This window comes from Coptis chinensis, chromosome 3 (genome assembly GCF_015680905.1).
Source record: "Coptis chinensis isolate HL-2020 chromosome 3, ASM1568090v1, whole genome shotgun sequence".
Lineage (NCBI taxonomy): Eukaryota > Viridiplantae > Streptophyta > Magnoliopsida > Ranunculales > Ranunculaceae > Coptis > Coptis chinensis.
In genome coordinates, this window is record NC_141458.1 from 82,435,672 (window position 1) to 82,450,240 (window position 14,569).

Here is a 14,569-nt window from a genome sequence, read left to right on the forward strand (position 1 = left end):
AGGGTACCCAAGTTTATATAGTTGGGGGGATTGTTTTGCCAAGAAATGAGGCTCACCTCCCCCATTCAGAACCCGGTGCACTAATCCACCCTCAAATCGCCAATACACACTAAACACCCCCCCACCCTTTTTAAGCCATTTATACGTAGCCTCCCTGTTTTTGTAAAAGTAATTAAATCTCGGTCTAATTTTAATATCCTCACCAAAATTGTTTCCTTTTCTACCCTTTCACGGAAATAGAGATTTAAGATTGATGAACCGAGGATTACAAAAATAAAATAAAAATAAAAAAAAAAAAAAAAATAAAGAACACCAAAACAATGATGTTCTTGTTTCACTATTGAAGATCAACAATCTTCCACTTTCAGATTCTCATTGTTTGGTCATTGAAGAAACAAGATTTGACATTGAAGAATTGTAAAATGGTCATTCTTACATCTGAGAGATTGAAGAAAGTGGTATATATTTTCAGCTCGATTGTCTTCAAATTTGTGTTGGATGTTTTCTCAATTTGATTATGAACTTTATTCAATTAATGCTTCTTGTTTCTTTCGTATTTTATAGTTTTATACAATTATACATCTTGATATTGTTTTTACTTTGCTTTAATTTGGTTTTATGTGTTTTTATTAGATTTTGAATTTGTTATGAAAAGTAAAATTTTCGTAGTGATTCATCAGTTTTGGTGTTATTACTATGAAAAGTTAGATTTGCGTAGTGTTTATCAATTTTGGCATTATTTTTGTAAATGCAGTGAAATGGAGGGATTGTGTTTTTCTGTCATTTGTTGCAAAATCCTAACTAGTGTTCGTCTTGGAGCTAATTGTATGAGGATTTTAAGAGGGGAAATGGGCGGATTTTATTCCTTTGTCTATTGGATATTTCATTTTATTCGTTCTTTAACGCATAGTGTGATAGAGACAGACTCGGAGCTTCAATCCTTGGCGTGCTTCTGTTGGGTGAAAAATGAGTACCGTTGCTATGGCCACCGCAAGCTTCAACTCTTGGATTCTGCTAAAACGCCACTTGACTATCACTGTAATGGTGGACAAGTTCCGTGGGAAAATTATGAAAATGATGTCTGATCGGCGAGAGTTGGGAGACCAGACAAGAAACGGAAGCAGAACACGGGTGCTACAAGAGGTAGGAAAAAGAACAAGCGCCTTTGTTATGAGCACCACAACCCAAGAGTGGGCTCCACTTCTACAACATCTTCTGCACCGATTCAATTATTTGTTCTTTGATGGTTGCTCTTATATAAAAGCAAGATGTTAATGATTTTGCATTCTTTGGTCTATTATTTGATGTTGCTCGAATATAAAAAATGAGATGTCAATGAACTTGCTTTCTTTTTTCTGATGTTGGATTTTATAGTTTGATATTGGATTTTATATGTTACAATTTTTAGTTGGAGATTTTTAAAACAACTAATTAAAAAAGGTTTTGTATTACTGTGTAAAAATATTTTTACACGGTAACTTTCGGGACTGAAATTAGCTTGACACCTAACAGAATATATGTAAATATATTCTTACATAGTCATATATATGTTAATATATATTTACATAGTAACTTGACCTATGAAAACGTACATTTACATAGTAACTTTTTGGTATTGAAAATTGTCCGACACTTGACAGAATGTAAATGTATTTTTACATAGTCATATATATGTAAATCTATATTTACATAGTAAAACTACTATGAAAATTTAAGATTGCAGAGTAAAACTACTATGCAAATTTAAGAATGTAGAGTAAACGTACTATGAAAATGTAAGATTGCAGAATAAAACCACTATGAAAATTTAATATTGCAGAGTGAATTTTAAGATTGTAGGGTAAAACTAATATGAAAATTTAAGATTGCAGAGTAAAACTACTATATGGACCAGACAACCTTTAATAATCGAATCCAGGGAAAAATAATATTTCGACTTAAGCCTTGCTATGTACCATCACTGCATGTTTACATCCCCATAACTGCATATTTGTTTTCTAAATTACTTCCTATAATAACAACTTCAAAGACACAAACACTCAAAGACCTACCTATTAAAGTTTATCAAAACTCTAACATCATGAATTTTTGAATTGACTACTTAGAAAATATAAGAATACAGAGTAACAATTATTACCTGATCTGTGACTTTCCCTTTCTAAAACACAATATGTTTTCAATTCCAGGAATGAACTAGCCATTGACACCATACCAACTTTAAAATCCGAACAAGCTGGACTTCTGATTTTCATGTGGAAATTTAAATTTATATAGTAGTTTGACATATGAAAATTGAATTGTACAGAGTAGTTTGATATATGAAAATTTGAATTTACATAGTAGTTTGATATAAGAAAATTGTAATTTACATGTGAAAATGTAAGTTTACATAGTAGATTTGTGAAACAAAACATGCCTGATGAAAAAAACATTTATACTATGAAAACTTAAAACTACATAGTGATATCACTCTGAAAATTTTAATTTGCATAGTTTAATCCTCTAATCACTGTGAAAGCTAGAGCCAAAAAGAAAAATATCCCCAACAAACCCAAATGGCCAAACACAAGTTTTGTTGCAAAACTTTTACAACCAATGTTAACATTCAATCTTTAGTATTTGGATTTCTTTTTTCGAGTAGGAAATCAACAATGTCGATATTTAATCTAATATATAATGAGCTGATAACAGATTTAGAAATTGAATTTTCACTATCTTCACCCTGTTTTCAATTTTCGAAATTGTGATTCGAATATGAATCTACAACCTTATTTAATTCTTCAACCCTAAAATCTATATTAAATTCTTAGAATTTGGGATTGTGGGGAAGACAATACCATTTGAGATGGTGCTGAATTTTTTGGGAAGTTTTATCTCGCAAAGAGAGAGAAAGCTGGCCTGGGCTGTTTTAATTACGTGGGTATTTTGGTAAGTTTTGGATGTAATTTTATTTCTAAAAAAAAACAGGGGGGTTTTATGGTTTAGTCCATAGGGAGGGGGTTTTTATGTAGCCAGTTGAAGGTAGAGGGAGATTAAACGTAATACCTGATTGTTTTACATCTTAATAGTTCTTATATATTTTTTAAATTAGTTTTTGGTAGACTGATATGGCAAATCTGCAGAAGAAGAAAGATAAAGAGAAGGTAAGACTTAAAATTTTTGACTGTGTTTTCACTGTCTTTGATTAAGTGGATAATAGGAAACATATGTGGTAACTAAGGGAGTAATTTGGATAATGAGCAGGCACTTAAGGAGCTAAGAGATAAGGGGTCATTTGGTGCAATAATTCTGCATTGACACAGAAAAACTGACACAATTGACCGACACAGTGACGTGGCACTGCAACATCATTGTTGCACTATGAAAAACTACCATTGCAATATCAATATTGCACCAAGAAAAAGCACTGCAACATCAATGTTACACTATGAAAACCACTGCAACATTAATGTTGCCTCGAGAAATACCACTGTAACATTAATGTGGCACCGAGAAATACAACTGCAACGTCAATGTTGCATCACAAAAACCACTGCAACATCATTGTTGCACCATGAAAAATCAATGGAATGAATGGTTTGTTATGAAGAAAAGATGAGAATGAAAAAAAGAGAATGAAAAGATGATATTGGAATAGAATAAGTGTTTTGAGATAGAGAAAAATAGATTTTTGGCTCATATTTTCACCACTGCAACATCAATGTTGCAACATGCCACGTCATTGTGTATTGACTGTGTCATTTTTTCTGTGTCAGTGTAGTATTAATCTCATTTGGTGGTGCTAGACTAAAGAAAAGTGGAAAGAAATGAGTGCTCTCTTGTAGGAGGTCTGGTTGTCCTTGTGTAATGTGTGCACATTGTTCACGTACACCTTTCAAAACACGTGAACGCATTTGGCTTTGTTTCATTTAGTCTCTGTGAATTAGATGGCCGAGTTGCATTTAATTCCTTTTGGCATGTAGTTCTCTGCCATCTCGTACATCAATGTAGTGACATGAACAATCTTTGAGCATATTTTGGTATTTTGACTTTCCGACATCTAAATACGTTTTCATTGTCGGTTGGTATCGGGCAGGGTCGGAGCCATGTAGTAATGATCATTTGAATTTCATTTTTACTGTAATTTTTATAATACTTAGTTTGCTCTGGCCTAATTTGTACACAACGTAATACCTAATCTGTACAACCAAGAAAGCAAAAATGCAAAGAAAAATTGGGTACTGGTATCAATTAGTAATCTACCGATTTTGCCCTCTTCTTCCACCTCCGGTCCTCCACCCCCTCTTCAAAACCGGTGGCAGATCTATGTGCAGGCCAAGTAAGGCGCTGCCCCTTATGAACTTGGACTAAAAAATAGACCCACAAAAATAGGGGAAAATGGAATTTCTGGGCATCCAACTATGGCCAATTTCACATAGTGGGCAACAAACTTTTTTTGTTAACACTTTGGGCATCAAACATTTCAATGTTAACACTTTGGGCATCAAACATTTCAATTATAATGATGTGGCAAATGTGGGAAAACAGAATGTGGGAAAACACCCAATTTCTTATTGCCTCATAATCTTTTATCCCCAATTTGGAATTCCCTCCAATTTTGCAAAACTTAGAACCCTAAAAAATGAAAATCTCAATATTTGATCTCTGATTGGGGAAACCGCACACAATTTGCTATGGCTTCAAGTAAGTGGTTATTCTTTTGCTCTCTCATTTTATGTTAGTTTATTGTGATACTGTTTAAACTATTAGTTTTAATTGAATTCCTTCTTTATATTAGATGATGATTTTGTGTTAACACTATGACATGGGGGTAGATTTGAAATTTATTCCAAAGAATTCTATGATGGCAACAAGTTTGTGAAGAAAGATGTCCAATACTATAAGCATGGAAAAATTGAATACTACGATGAAATAGACCCTGATAAGATGTCTTACTTTGAGCTAAAGGGTATGGTTGATGACTTGAAAATAAATGACATGACTAATATGTACTATTGTGATCCTTTGTTACCTTTGTTGTTTGGTCTTACATTGATTAGAGATGACACACAGACAAATGAGATGATGAATATTGCCAAACTTAGAGGAAGAGTTTGGGTGTACATTGAACATTACATAGAAGAGGATGTGTGTGATTTTAATGATGAAGATGTTGAAAGTGATGCTGAATCTGAAAGTGATGTTGAAAGTGAACCTGAAAGTGAGGCTGCAAGTTTGGATAATGTTTCTTCTGATGATGAGGATTTGATTGAATGTAGGATCAAAAACCAATCTAGGAAAAAAAAGGGAAAAGAAAGATAAAGGGGTGGTGACTTATGATGGTAATGAGGTTGATGGTAATGATGGTGTGGTGGGAACTAAGGATTCAGGACCATACATTAACAGTCAGGGATATGAAGATGCCCCGGGGAGACCAATTGTAACTGGATTAGAGTATGAGTCAGACTATCTAGCATCAGATGATTATGATACCCCTGAATTTGGTTCAAGTGATGAAGATGAAGATGGTGGTCAAGTGGTGAACTTAAGGAAGAACTATCCTACATTTAATCCCAATACTGACATGAAAAAAATTGAACTAGAGGTAGGGTTGAAGTTTGTAGATTGTGAACAACTAAAACAGTGTATCAGAGATTTTGTTGTGGCATTTAGATATCCACTTAGATTTAAGAGGAACAATTGCAATAAACTATTAGTTAGATGTGCACCTAACTGTGGATTCAGGTTGTGGCTTCATACATGAAAGATGAACACGTTTTTCAGATTAAGACACTCAAGACTACACATGCATGTGTGAGACATTGGAATATCAGAATTGCTAATTCAGTATGGTTAGCAAAAAGGTATTATGAGCGAATACTTGATAATCCAAAGTGGAAGTTAGCAGATTTCCAAAGAGATGTGTTGCACAACTATTCTTTGCATGTGAATTTAATGACATGTTCTAGGGCTAAGAAGAAGGCATTATGTGAGGTTGAGAGCACTTTGAAAGAAGTTTATGCTAAACTGAGGAGTTATGCAGCAGAGATCTTAAGGTCAAATCCTGGAACAACATGCAAATTTGAAGTAGAATCTAATCCTACAAATGATGCTGATCGAGGTAATGTTTCAGAGGATGTATTTGTGTTTTGATGAAATCAAGAAAGGGTATAAATTTGGTTGCAGATCTGTGATAGGTCTTGATGGGTGTTTTTTGAAAGGATTTTGTAAAGGTCAGTTGTTAACAGTAGTAGAAAGAGATGAGAACAATCAAATGTTCCCAATTGCTTGGGCAGTTGTAGAATCTGAAAGCAAGGATAGTTGGAAGTGGTTCCTTGGGTTTCTACTGAGTGACCTTAACATTACTGATGGGCTTGGCTTGAAAATTATTTCAGATCAGCAAAAAGGACTTATTATTGCAGTGGAAGACCTTTTGCTTCATGCTAAGCATAGAATGTGTGCAAGACACATTTATGCAAATTTCAAAAAAAAAAAAAAAAAAAAAAAAAAAAAAATATATATATATATATATATATATATATATATATATATATATATATATATATATATATATATATATATATATATATATAATTTTTGTTCCATTAGTTTATAATTGAAAATGACATTGTTTCTTCATTTCACTATATTATATATTGTATAGGCACCCAACTGAAATCCTTGTTCCGGAGAACTAGCAAGAGTTCTACACCTCAAGAGTTTGAAACAGTCATAAAAAAGGTAGAAGTATTGTGTCCTGAGGCTGCTGACCATCTAAAGAACAAACAAAATCCTATGTGGTGGTGCAGGTTTTTTTAGTTTTTGGAGTAGGTGTGATGCTGTGGAGAACAATATGTGTGAGACTTTTAACTCCACCATTGTTGAAGCAAGGCATAAGTCAATTATTGGAATGCTAGAAGAAATAAGGGTGAAAAACATGGTTAGAATGCAGAAGAAAAGGGAGTTGTTCATAACTTGGGTTAACACCATAACTCCTTATGCTAGGAAGAAGTTAGAGGAAAACAAAGATGAAGCAAGGTTCTGGCAACCCCTATTTGTTGGTGATGGATAGTTGAAGTGAGAAAGAGTAATGGTGATGGTTGTGTTGTTCATATAGAGAAGAGGAGTTGCACCCGTAGAATGTGGAAACTTAGTGGCATTCCATGTGCCCATGCCATATCAGCTATGTTTCTTTCAAAAGAGAATCCTGATACTTTTGTTTCAAGTTACTTTCAGATAGAGGAATACAAAAAAGCATATGGACATTTCCTACATCCTATGAATGGAGAGAGGTTGTGGCCTACAACTTCTTATTCAACAATTGTACCTCCTAAGGCTAGGAAGATGCTAGGGAGACCCAAAAAGAATAGAAGGATGGAGATGCATGAGGAGAAAAAGAAGACTAGTCATAGGGCTAATAGAAAGGGGACTCAAATAAGGTGTGGGAGATGCCAAGTACTTGGTCATAACAAAAAGAATTGTACAGCTGAACCTGTTGCACCCAATCCAAATGTGAGTAATCATGTCTAATTCATTATTGATTCCTAATATAATAGGTAGTTATATTTATTTAGGACTATCATACATAATTTTCTTTTTGGCTGTCTATATCCTATTTATATTGTGGTTGTTTTACTTTGTTGTGAAGGAAAAAAGAAGATACTATGCAAAGCCATCAAAGACAGGAGGTAATCAACAAAGCAGAAAAGGAATTCCAAGAGGCAGAAAATTAAAAGCACTAGCTGAAGAGCCTAGCAATACAACACCAGCACCAAGTGACAATGCTCCACCACCAATTGACAATGCACCCCTAGCTGACAATGCAAGTCCACCACCAATAGATAATGCACCACCACCACCACCAGCAGCTGCCACTGCACCACCTCCTAAAAGATCAAGAAAAGATAAGAGACCTGCAAGTACACCACCAGTTGACAATGCATCACCACCACCAAGTAACAATGCAACACCACTACCACCACCAGCTGCCACTGCACCACCTCCTAAAAGATCAAGAAAAGGTAAGAGACCTGCAAGTCCACCCCCAGCTGACAATGCACCACCATCTAGAAGAGGTGGTGGGAGAAAGGTGATTCCAAAAGGATATGGGTACTACACATATCCTTTCACTGGTTCTTCATTTATAAGGGTATGTATATTAGTCATATCTTATGTGTTTATTAGGTTAGTATTTTAGATTTTTGTTTTGTTGTCTTAGTGTGAATTCTTTGTTATGCTATTCCACAGATGCCAGGACAGAAAGAACCTGTCATGTTAGAAAAGGGAAACAAGTACAAACCAAAGGGAAAAACATCTTCCACAAAACTAAGTTCAACACCATCTTTGTTTATCTGAAGTTCTACACCAATATTGTCTATCTCAAGTTCTACACTACTAGCACCAATTGTCAATCCTCCATATGAAGCAACTACAAATGAACCACAGGCTAAGAAGAGTAGGACTAAAATAGTTGGGTTGAAGACTAGGGCAAACCCTAGAATAATGACAAAACCTGCTTGGAAATGAAGACAATGTATTTGGATACTTTGTGCTGTTTTTTTTAATTAAGGATAATATATGTATGTTCCTTTTGGATTTCCAGCAAGGTACGTAGTCTATATTTTGAATTGATAGATAATATTTCCTTTTGGATTTCCTTTTGAATTGTCAGATAATATTTTGTCTATAGCCTTGTCTATATTTTGTTCATATTTTGTCAGATAAGAATATTTTGTACCTATATTGTCTATATTTTGCTCTTGTCAGATAATGGAATATTGTTCGTGTCAGATAAAATATTGGAATTTGTCTATACTTTGTCTATATTTTGCTCTTGTCAGAAAAAAGAAGGAACCAATACCTTGTTAGTCATTTCACATAGGCTTACACATAACTCTTTGAGCTATTTTGCCAGCCTATTTTACATACCACTTCACCTCTGACATAATACCCTGTTAGTCATGCCAACTAGACTAAAAAGCCATCTTCAGTAGCTTAAACATCCACAATACATAATTCTGACATTGCAATACACAATTGATATTCTAACAGAAAAACTAAGACATCTTTGCTGGTAGTTCCAAACTGGTAGTTCCAAACTGGTACAATACATAATTCCTATTTCGACCAAATATGATCAAAACACTAGGTGGTGACGAAAGAGATGAAGAACGTAGAAATGTAGTTAGAAAAGTGATGGTGATCGGGAGAATGATGAGACTGTATCTTTCGGTTGCCTACGTACCCAAATTATCGATGGGATCAAGTCTCAAGAATGTAGTTATGTATGAAAAATAGTTTGGTATATATATGTAGGTAGAGTAGAGACTCCTTGTAGCTCAAGTATTCTTGTATCTTAAGTAATTGTAATTGAATATAACTATCAACTGATAATTATCTATTTGATAAGTAACGAATTTGGACATAAATCAATGTACGTTAGTGGCAAGCCATGTGGCTAAGGTTCAGCCTTAGACACATGAGTTAATGGGTGTGTATATTGATCTATGGTATTGCAAGTTGGGCTTTAGCCCTGTCGATTAAACAAATAAAGTGGAGACCCCTACTAATGGACATTTGCCACATAGGTGGTGATAAGTGCTCAAAAAGTGCAATTTAACTCTCGATTATGCCTCTTATTTAGCCATCTTAGTGGACTAATAGTGTTTGTAAGTTATGTTTTATGATTCTACAGGTGAAAAAGAGTGTTTTGTGGAATATTAGAGAAAAAGGGGTAAAACGGAGCAATTCAGAGTATTAAGGATCACATGGGAAGCCCATAGACAATCATGGAGAAGGCCAAAGAATTGAAGCTATTAAAGATACGACTTGGACCTATTTTAAAGCCTATTTGGAAGGCCAAGGCCAAAGGAATCGTTGCTTGGACCAAAGCCCACAAAAGAGGATAGAAGGATAGAGCAAAAGAGGGAAAATAGACTTCTGCGTCTGGGACGCAATGCAAGGATCGTGCATCCAGACGCAATGCTCGCGTCTGAGACACAAGGATCGTGCGTCCAGACGCATGAAATGTCACTGTAGCCACTTCTTTTTCAGTTTTGGAGACGAAGTTGGACTCTGAAAGAAGTTGATTTGTATTAGGAAACAAATGGCGGTTTGGAATGCTTCTAGAACTCATTGTAACCCCTATAAATAAAGGACCTAAGTGCCTTATATAATTTGCCAATTCACATATTGTCACACCCCGAATTTCGACAGAATTCGGAAAAACATTATTTGTCCCCGACTCTTCGATCTTCGAGGTGTGACGCACTCCCCACTTCCAAAAACCCATAAATAGTTTAAAATATGCGGATAATTAAAAACCAATAAAAATTTCTATTATACAAATGTCCTCTTCATTACAAAACTTCACAAATAAGATTAAGTTACAAATCTCTTTCCAATAACTCTTTATTTAAAATTACAAATGAAAATACAAATAACTTTGTCTCAACTAAAAATCTATATCACCTCAAGGGAAAACAAAACAAATCACGAGATGCAACGCTTAACGTAAAACCACAAGCAAAGCAACCACTCTTCTTCAACACTAAACTGTCAAAACTTATCAACTATGTTCATTGAATGAACACACCCGATAAGCAAACATGCAAATCGGGTCGAAGATTATAAAATGCTGGTGTGAGTAGCTCTAAAACAACATATACTTATACAAATATATACATAATCCATAATGGCAGTTAGTTCCTCCACCAAGGCGCCTTAACTTTCAACGACTAATATGATATACTCAAGTACAATAATTAAGGCAGGTAGTTCCTCCACTGAGGCGCCTTAACTTCCCACTAACCACACAACAAACTATACGCATCATAAATAAGGCATGTAGTTCCTCCATCGAGGCGCCTTAGGTTCTAACTAAACAAATAACCAACCAAGCATATTACCATAATTAGATTATTTCTAGCTTTCTTTGCGTGTCCCTAAAATTCACGTCGTATCTATGTCTTACCTAGTTTCCCTGGCTACCACAATCGCTACCCAACGCCGAACATGTACATCCACATGCCTCCCCACATAATGAGCCACTCAGGCGTAACTACCACGGCGGGATGCCGCGACACCGTAAATCGTCACACGGAAGCCAAATCTATGTAAGAAATCGCCACTATTCGGCATAAAAAATATCGCTGGCGTCATCGTTCTATTTTGCGAACGGAATAATCAAGCCACTATTCGGCTACGCCAGGAGGGCCATTCAGCTTTACTGAAACGCCAGGAGGGCCAATCACATTACTTATGCCCGAAGGCCATTCAGATTAACTGAAACGCCAGAAGGGCCAATCACATTACTTACGCCCGAAGGCCATTCAGATTAACTGAAACGCCAGAAGGGCCAATCACATTACTTACGCCCGAAGGCTATTCAGATTAACTGAAACGCCAAAAGGGCCAATCACATGAGTTGTGGTAGTCAGGTTCTAGGATTTTCGTTACGTAATTTATTTAGGTGTCATACATTAATGACTCATAAACATTCCACTATATCACGTGCAGGTCAAATACCTTATTGCACTAAACCACAATATTTAGAAAATATCTCAATTAAATCTCATAACCACTTTCATTCTTTCACGTGCCAATATATTATTGCACTACGCCACACTCCCGTGGGCAAATATTCACCAATACTACTACCTCATAGTAGCATCTCACATATATACTAATGGAGTGTTTATACATTTATTTCTCCCAAACATATTGCATTATATATATATCCCAACATATTATATAATATTACAATATCCACGTCAAATCTTAATTAGATAATGACCACCAAATTTATACAATTTACAACATAAAATGCAGCACAATTAAACAGTCCACGATCATCATCAAAATCAAATATATATATATATGCTTTACACACACTACTCACGTCAAATCTTAATTAGATAATGACAAACAATGTTATATAATGTTCGACAATATATTATTACTATATTTATCCATATAATCAAATATGTGAAAAACGGGAAAAGTCAACATTCCACAGTCAAAGTCAAAGTCAACACGTCATGGTCAAGGTCAAACTATCGTTTCCACGTTCAACATGTTCAGGGTCATAGCCCTGGTTCATGGCTAAGGTCAAAGGTGCATGGCTCATGGGCTCATGACCAAAGTCATGGTTCGGACCCAACTGGCCAAGCCCAAACCTTATAACCCGAAAGTCCAAACATTTAAAGACCCAATTAGATCTATTTTAAGTCCTATGGACTGGCCCCAAGCAATATTAGAAACGGGCCCAAAACTTATCTTGAATCGCCCAAAACCTGGCCGAGTTCGGCCCGAAAACTTTAAATTATACAGGTCCACAAAATAAGAGAAAACCGGCCCACAATTACAAAAATTAGAACTGGCCCATAACAAGTTAACAAATAATAGGAAAAGGGCCCAAACAAAATAGAAATGAACTGGCCCAACACTTTAAAACATAATCGGGCCCAACTAATTACCAAGGCCCCAAAAACTGAACTCGGCCCAAGCAAACAAAACAAGGTCGACCCATATAGCAAGTGGATTCGGCCCAAGGCCCAACCACAGCTACAGTGTATCTTCTTCCCCAAATTTTCTCCTCCACCAGCCACCAAAACGCGCCGGCCACCCACTCCCATTCCATTAAGTCGGTTAGACTCCCCATCCAAACCCAACCAACTTTAATGAAAACAAAACTCCAATCATTCAATCCCCATTTATACATCAACCTAGATCTAAAATTCGACCTCTATTAAAGCTTGTTTCAAGCTCCAATCGACAGCATTTTCAGCCCTCACACACACTCAAACACCACTAACCAACCTCACAACACATCACCACAAAACATAACAACCAATTTAAACCAAAAATAGCCCAACCACCGGTTCGTCCACCGCCATTAACGCCTCCAACCAAGCTTTGGCAGCATCGACCACCACTCCTAAACACTCAATCAAACAACCACCACCAACGATTCCTCAATTAACCAACAAAACCAAACAAACAAAATTTCAAAAGTTCCAACCACAATATGACAGTAATGCGTTCGGCGCCATTGACGCCTATTCAAGGCTCCCAATAGCCCCACCAATCGCATACTCGACCCCCAACAACCAACTAAGTTCGTTATTCCAACACTAACAGTCCACCCATAAAGGTTTATTGGCGAGTTCTCGGCCGCCATTAAAACCTCGAGTTGAAAACGGTTTACCCAAATCAACAAAGTTTCGACAGTTTAATACCAATCCGAATTTAACAAAGTTTAATAACTACAAATGGCACGAAGTCCAATACAATAGGAAAAATGAGCAGTATAAAAAAAAGTAGAAACAGTATACGCCGATATATGTAAACTACAAATCCGGTGAAATAGCAAAATAGCTACTCACCTTAACTAACAGCTCGATGAATTCCTCGTAGTCCGAATCGTCGCGCTCCAACGCTCGAGCAAACAAGCTTCAATCTCTGCCTCCATTTTCATTATTTTATTTTTTCTCTGAACCCTATTTTCCATAACAATGTGTTTATATACTTGGGTCCGAAACCCAAGCCCAACACAGACTCGGGCCCAGAAACCAGGCCCACATGTCCCGAATCCAATCCGACGAATTTTTAAAATAAATAATTAAATTAATTAATTAAATAGATAAAAACGTATTTTAAAATACGGGCGTTACACTTATATTCTTGTCTCCAAAACTTGAGGAAGAGAGAGATTAATAATAAAAGATTCGGTTTTAACTAGTCGAGTCTTAATAAGTTAGTCTTTCTAGCCTTATGTTCTTCGACTCTTCTTCTTCTCGTTCTTTGTGTTTTTCCTTCTATATGGAAGGCTAATATTCTCCTTCAAGGGAGGAGATGAAGCCGATGCTTAAGGTTTAATGATTCTTCTGGTTCATGGTGTCCTTCAATCAGGTTAGTTCTTTATGTTTTTAGTTATTAGTTCCATTGCCTACACTAGGGGCTGGAAGTATCGAATAGGGTTTATGTTTTGCAATATTAATATCATGCTAGCGTTCTTTACTTTTCTTCTAGTAGTATAGTTCTTTAGAGTTAGGGAAGTATTCTTTGTGTTGCCTTAGAAGGGGTAGCTCAGGGAGTGGCTGCCTAGGGGAAGTATTCTTGGTGTTTGCCTTAAGTGGTGATTCATTGAATGGTTGCTCTATTAGGAAGTACTCCTTGATGTTGCTCTTGGTAATACATTGAATGGCTGCCCGAGCTTACATAAAAGGAAAGAAGATATTAATAGCATAAACATAGGAACAACCTTAAGTAGAATTAATTGTTAACGATGTTTCGTCCAAGAGAGCATCGGCACTCGGTCGATTGCCTAATTGTAGTCTACTTGTAAGAACAACCATGAAGCAGAATGTCATAGATCAAAAGTATTGGTGGATTTTAATCTCTTGAATTCCATCTCTTATAAATTCTCAATAGTTTAGTTAATTTAGTTTAGTTTAGTTTAGAATTATAATCTAAAATCTCTACAATCATAGTTTTTAATCCTTCAAACCCCTTTCCAGTCCAGTCCTGTCCTTCACATAACATACACTTAAAAGTGGAATGATACCCTACTCATCCTTTACTTATTGAG

General features: G+C 35.9%; 1 protein-coding gene across 1 annotated transcript; it reads left to right on the forward strand.

The window, feature by feature from the left end:
* The first annotated feature begins 7,119 nt into the window (after positions 1-7,119).
* On the forward strand, positions 7,120-7,509 carry LOC147511129 (uncharacterized). Its single transcript, XM_086598367.1, has one exon. It carries the CDS (start codon positions 7,120-7,122, stop codon positions 7,507-7,509), a length of 390 nt encoding a protein of 129 aa, XP_086454493.1.
* Positions 7,510-14,569: the final 7,060 nt, after the last annotated feature.

Excerpts from the sequence above, each read along its gene's own strand:
- LOC147511129 (XM_086598367.1), top strand. The coding sequence starts at position 7,120 with ATGTGGAAACTTAGTGGCATTCCATGTGCCCATGCCATATCAGCTATG.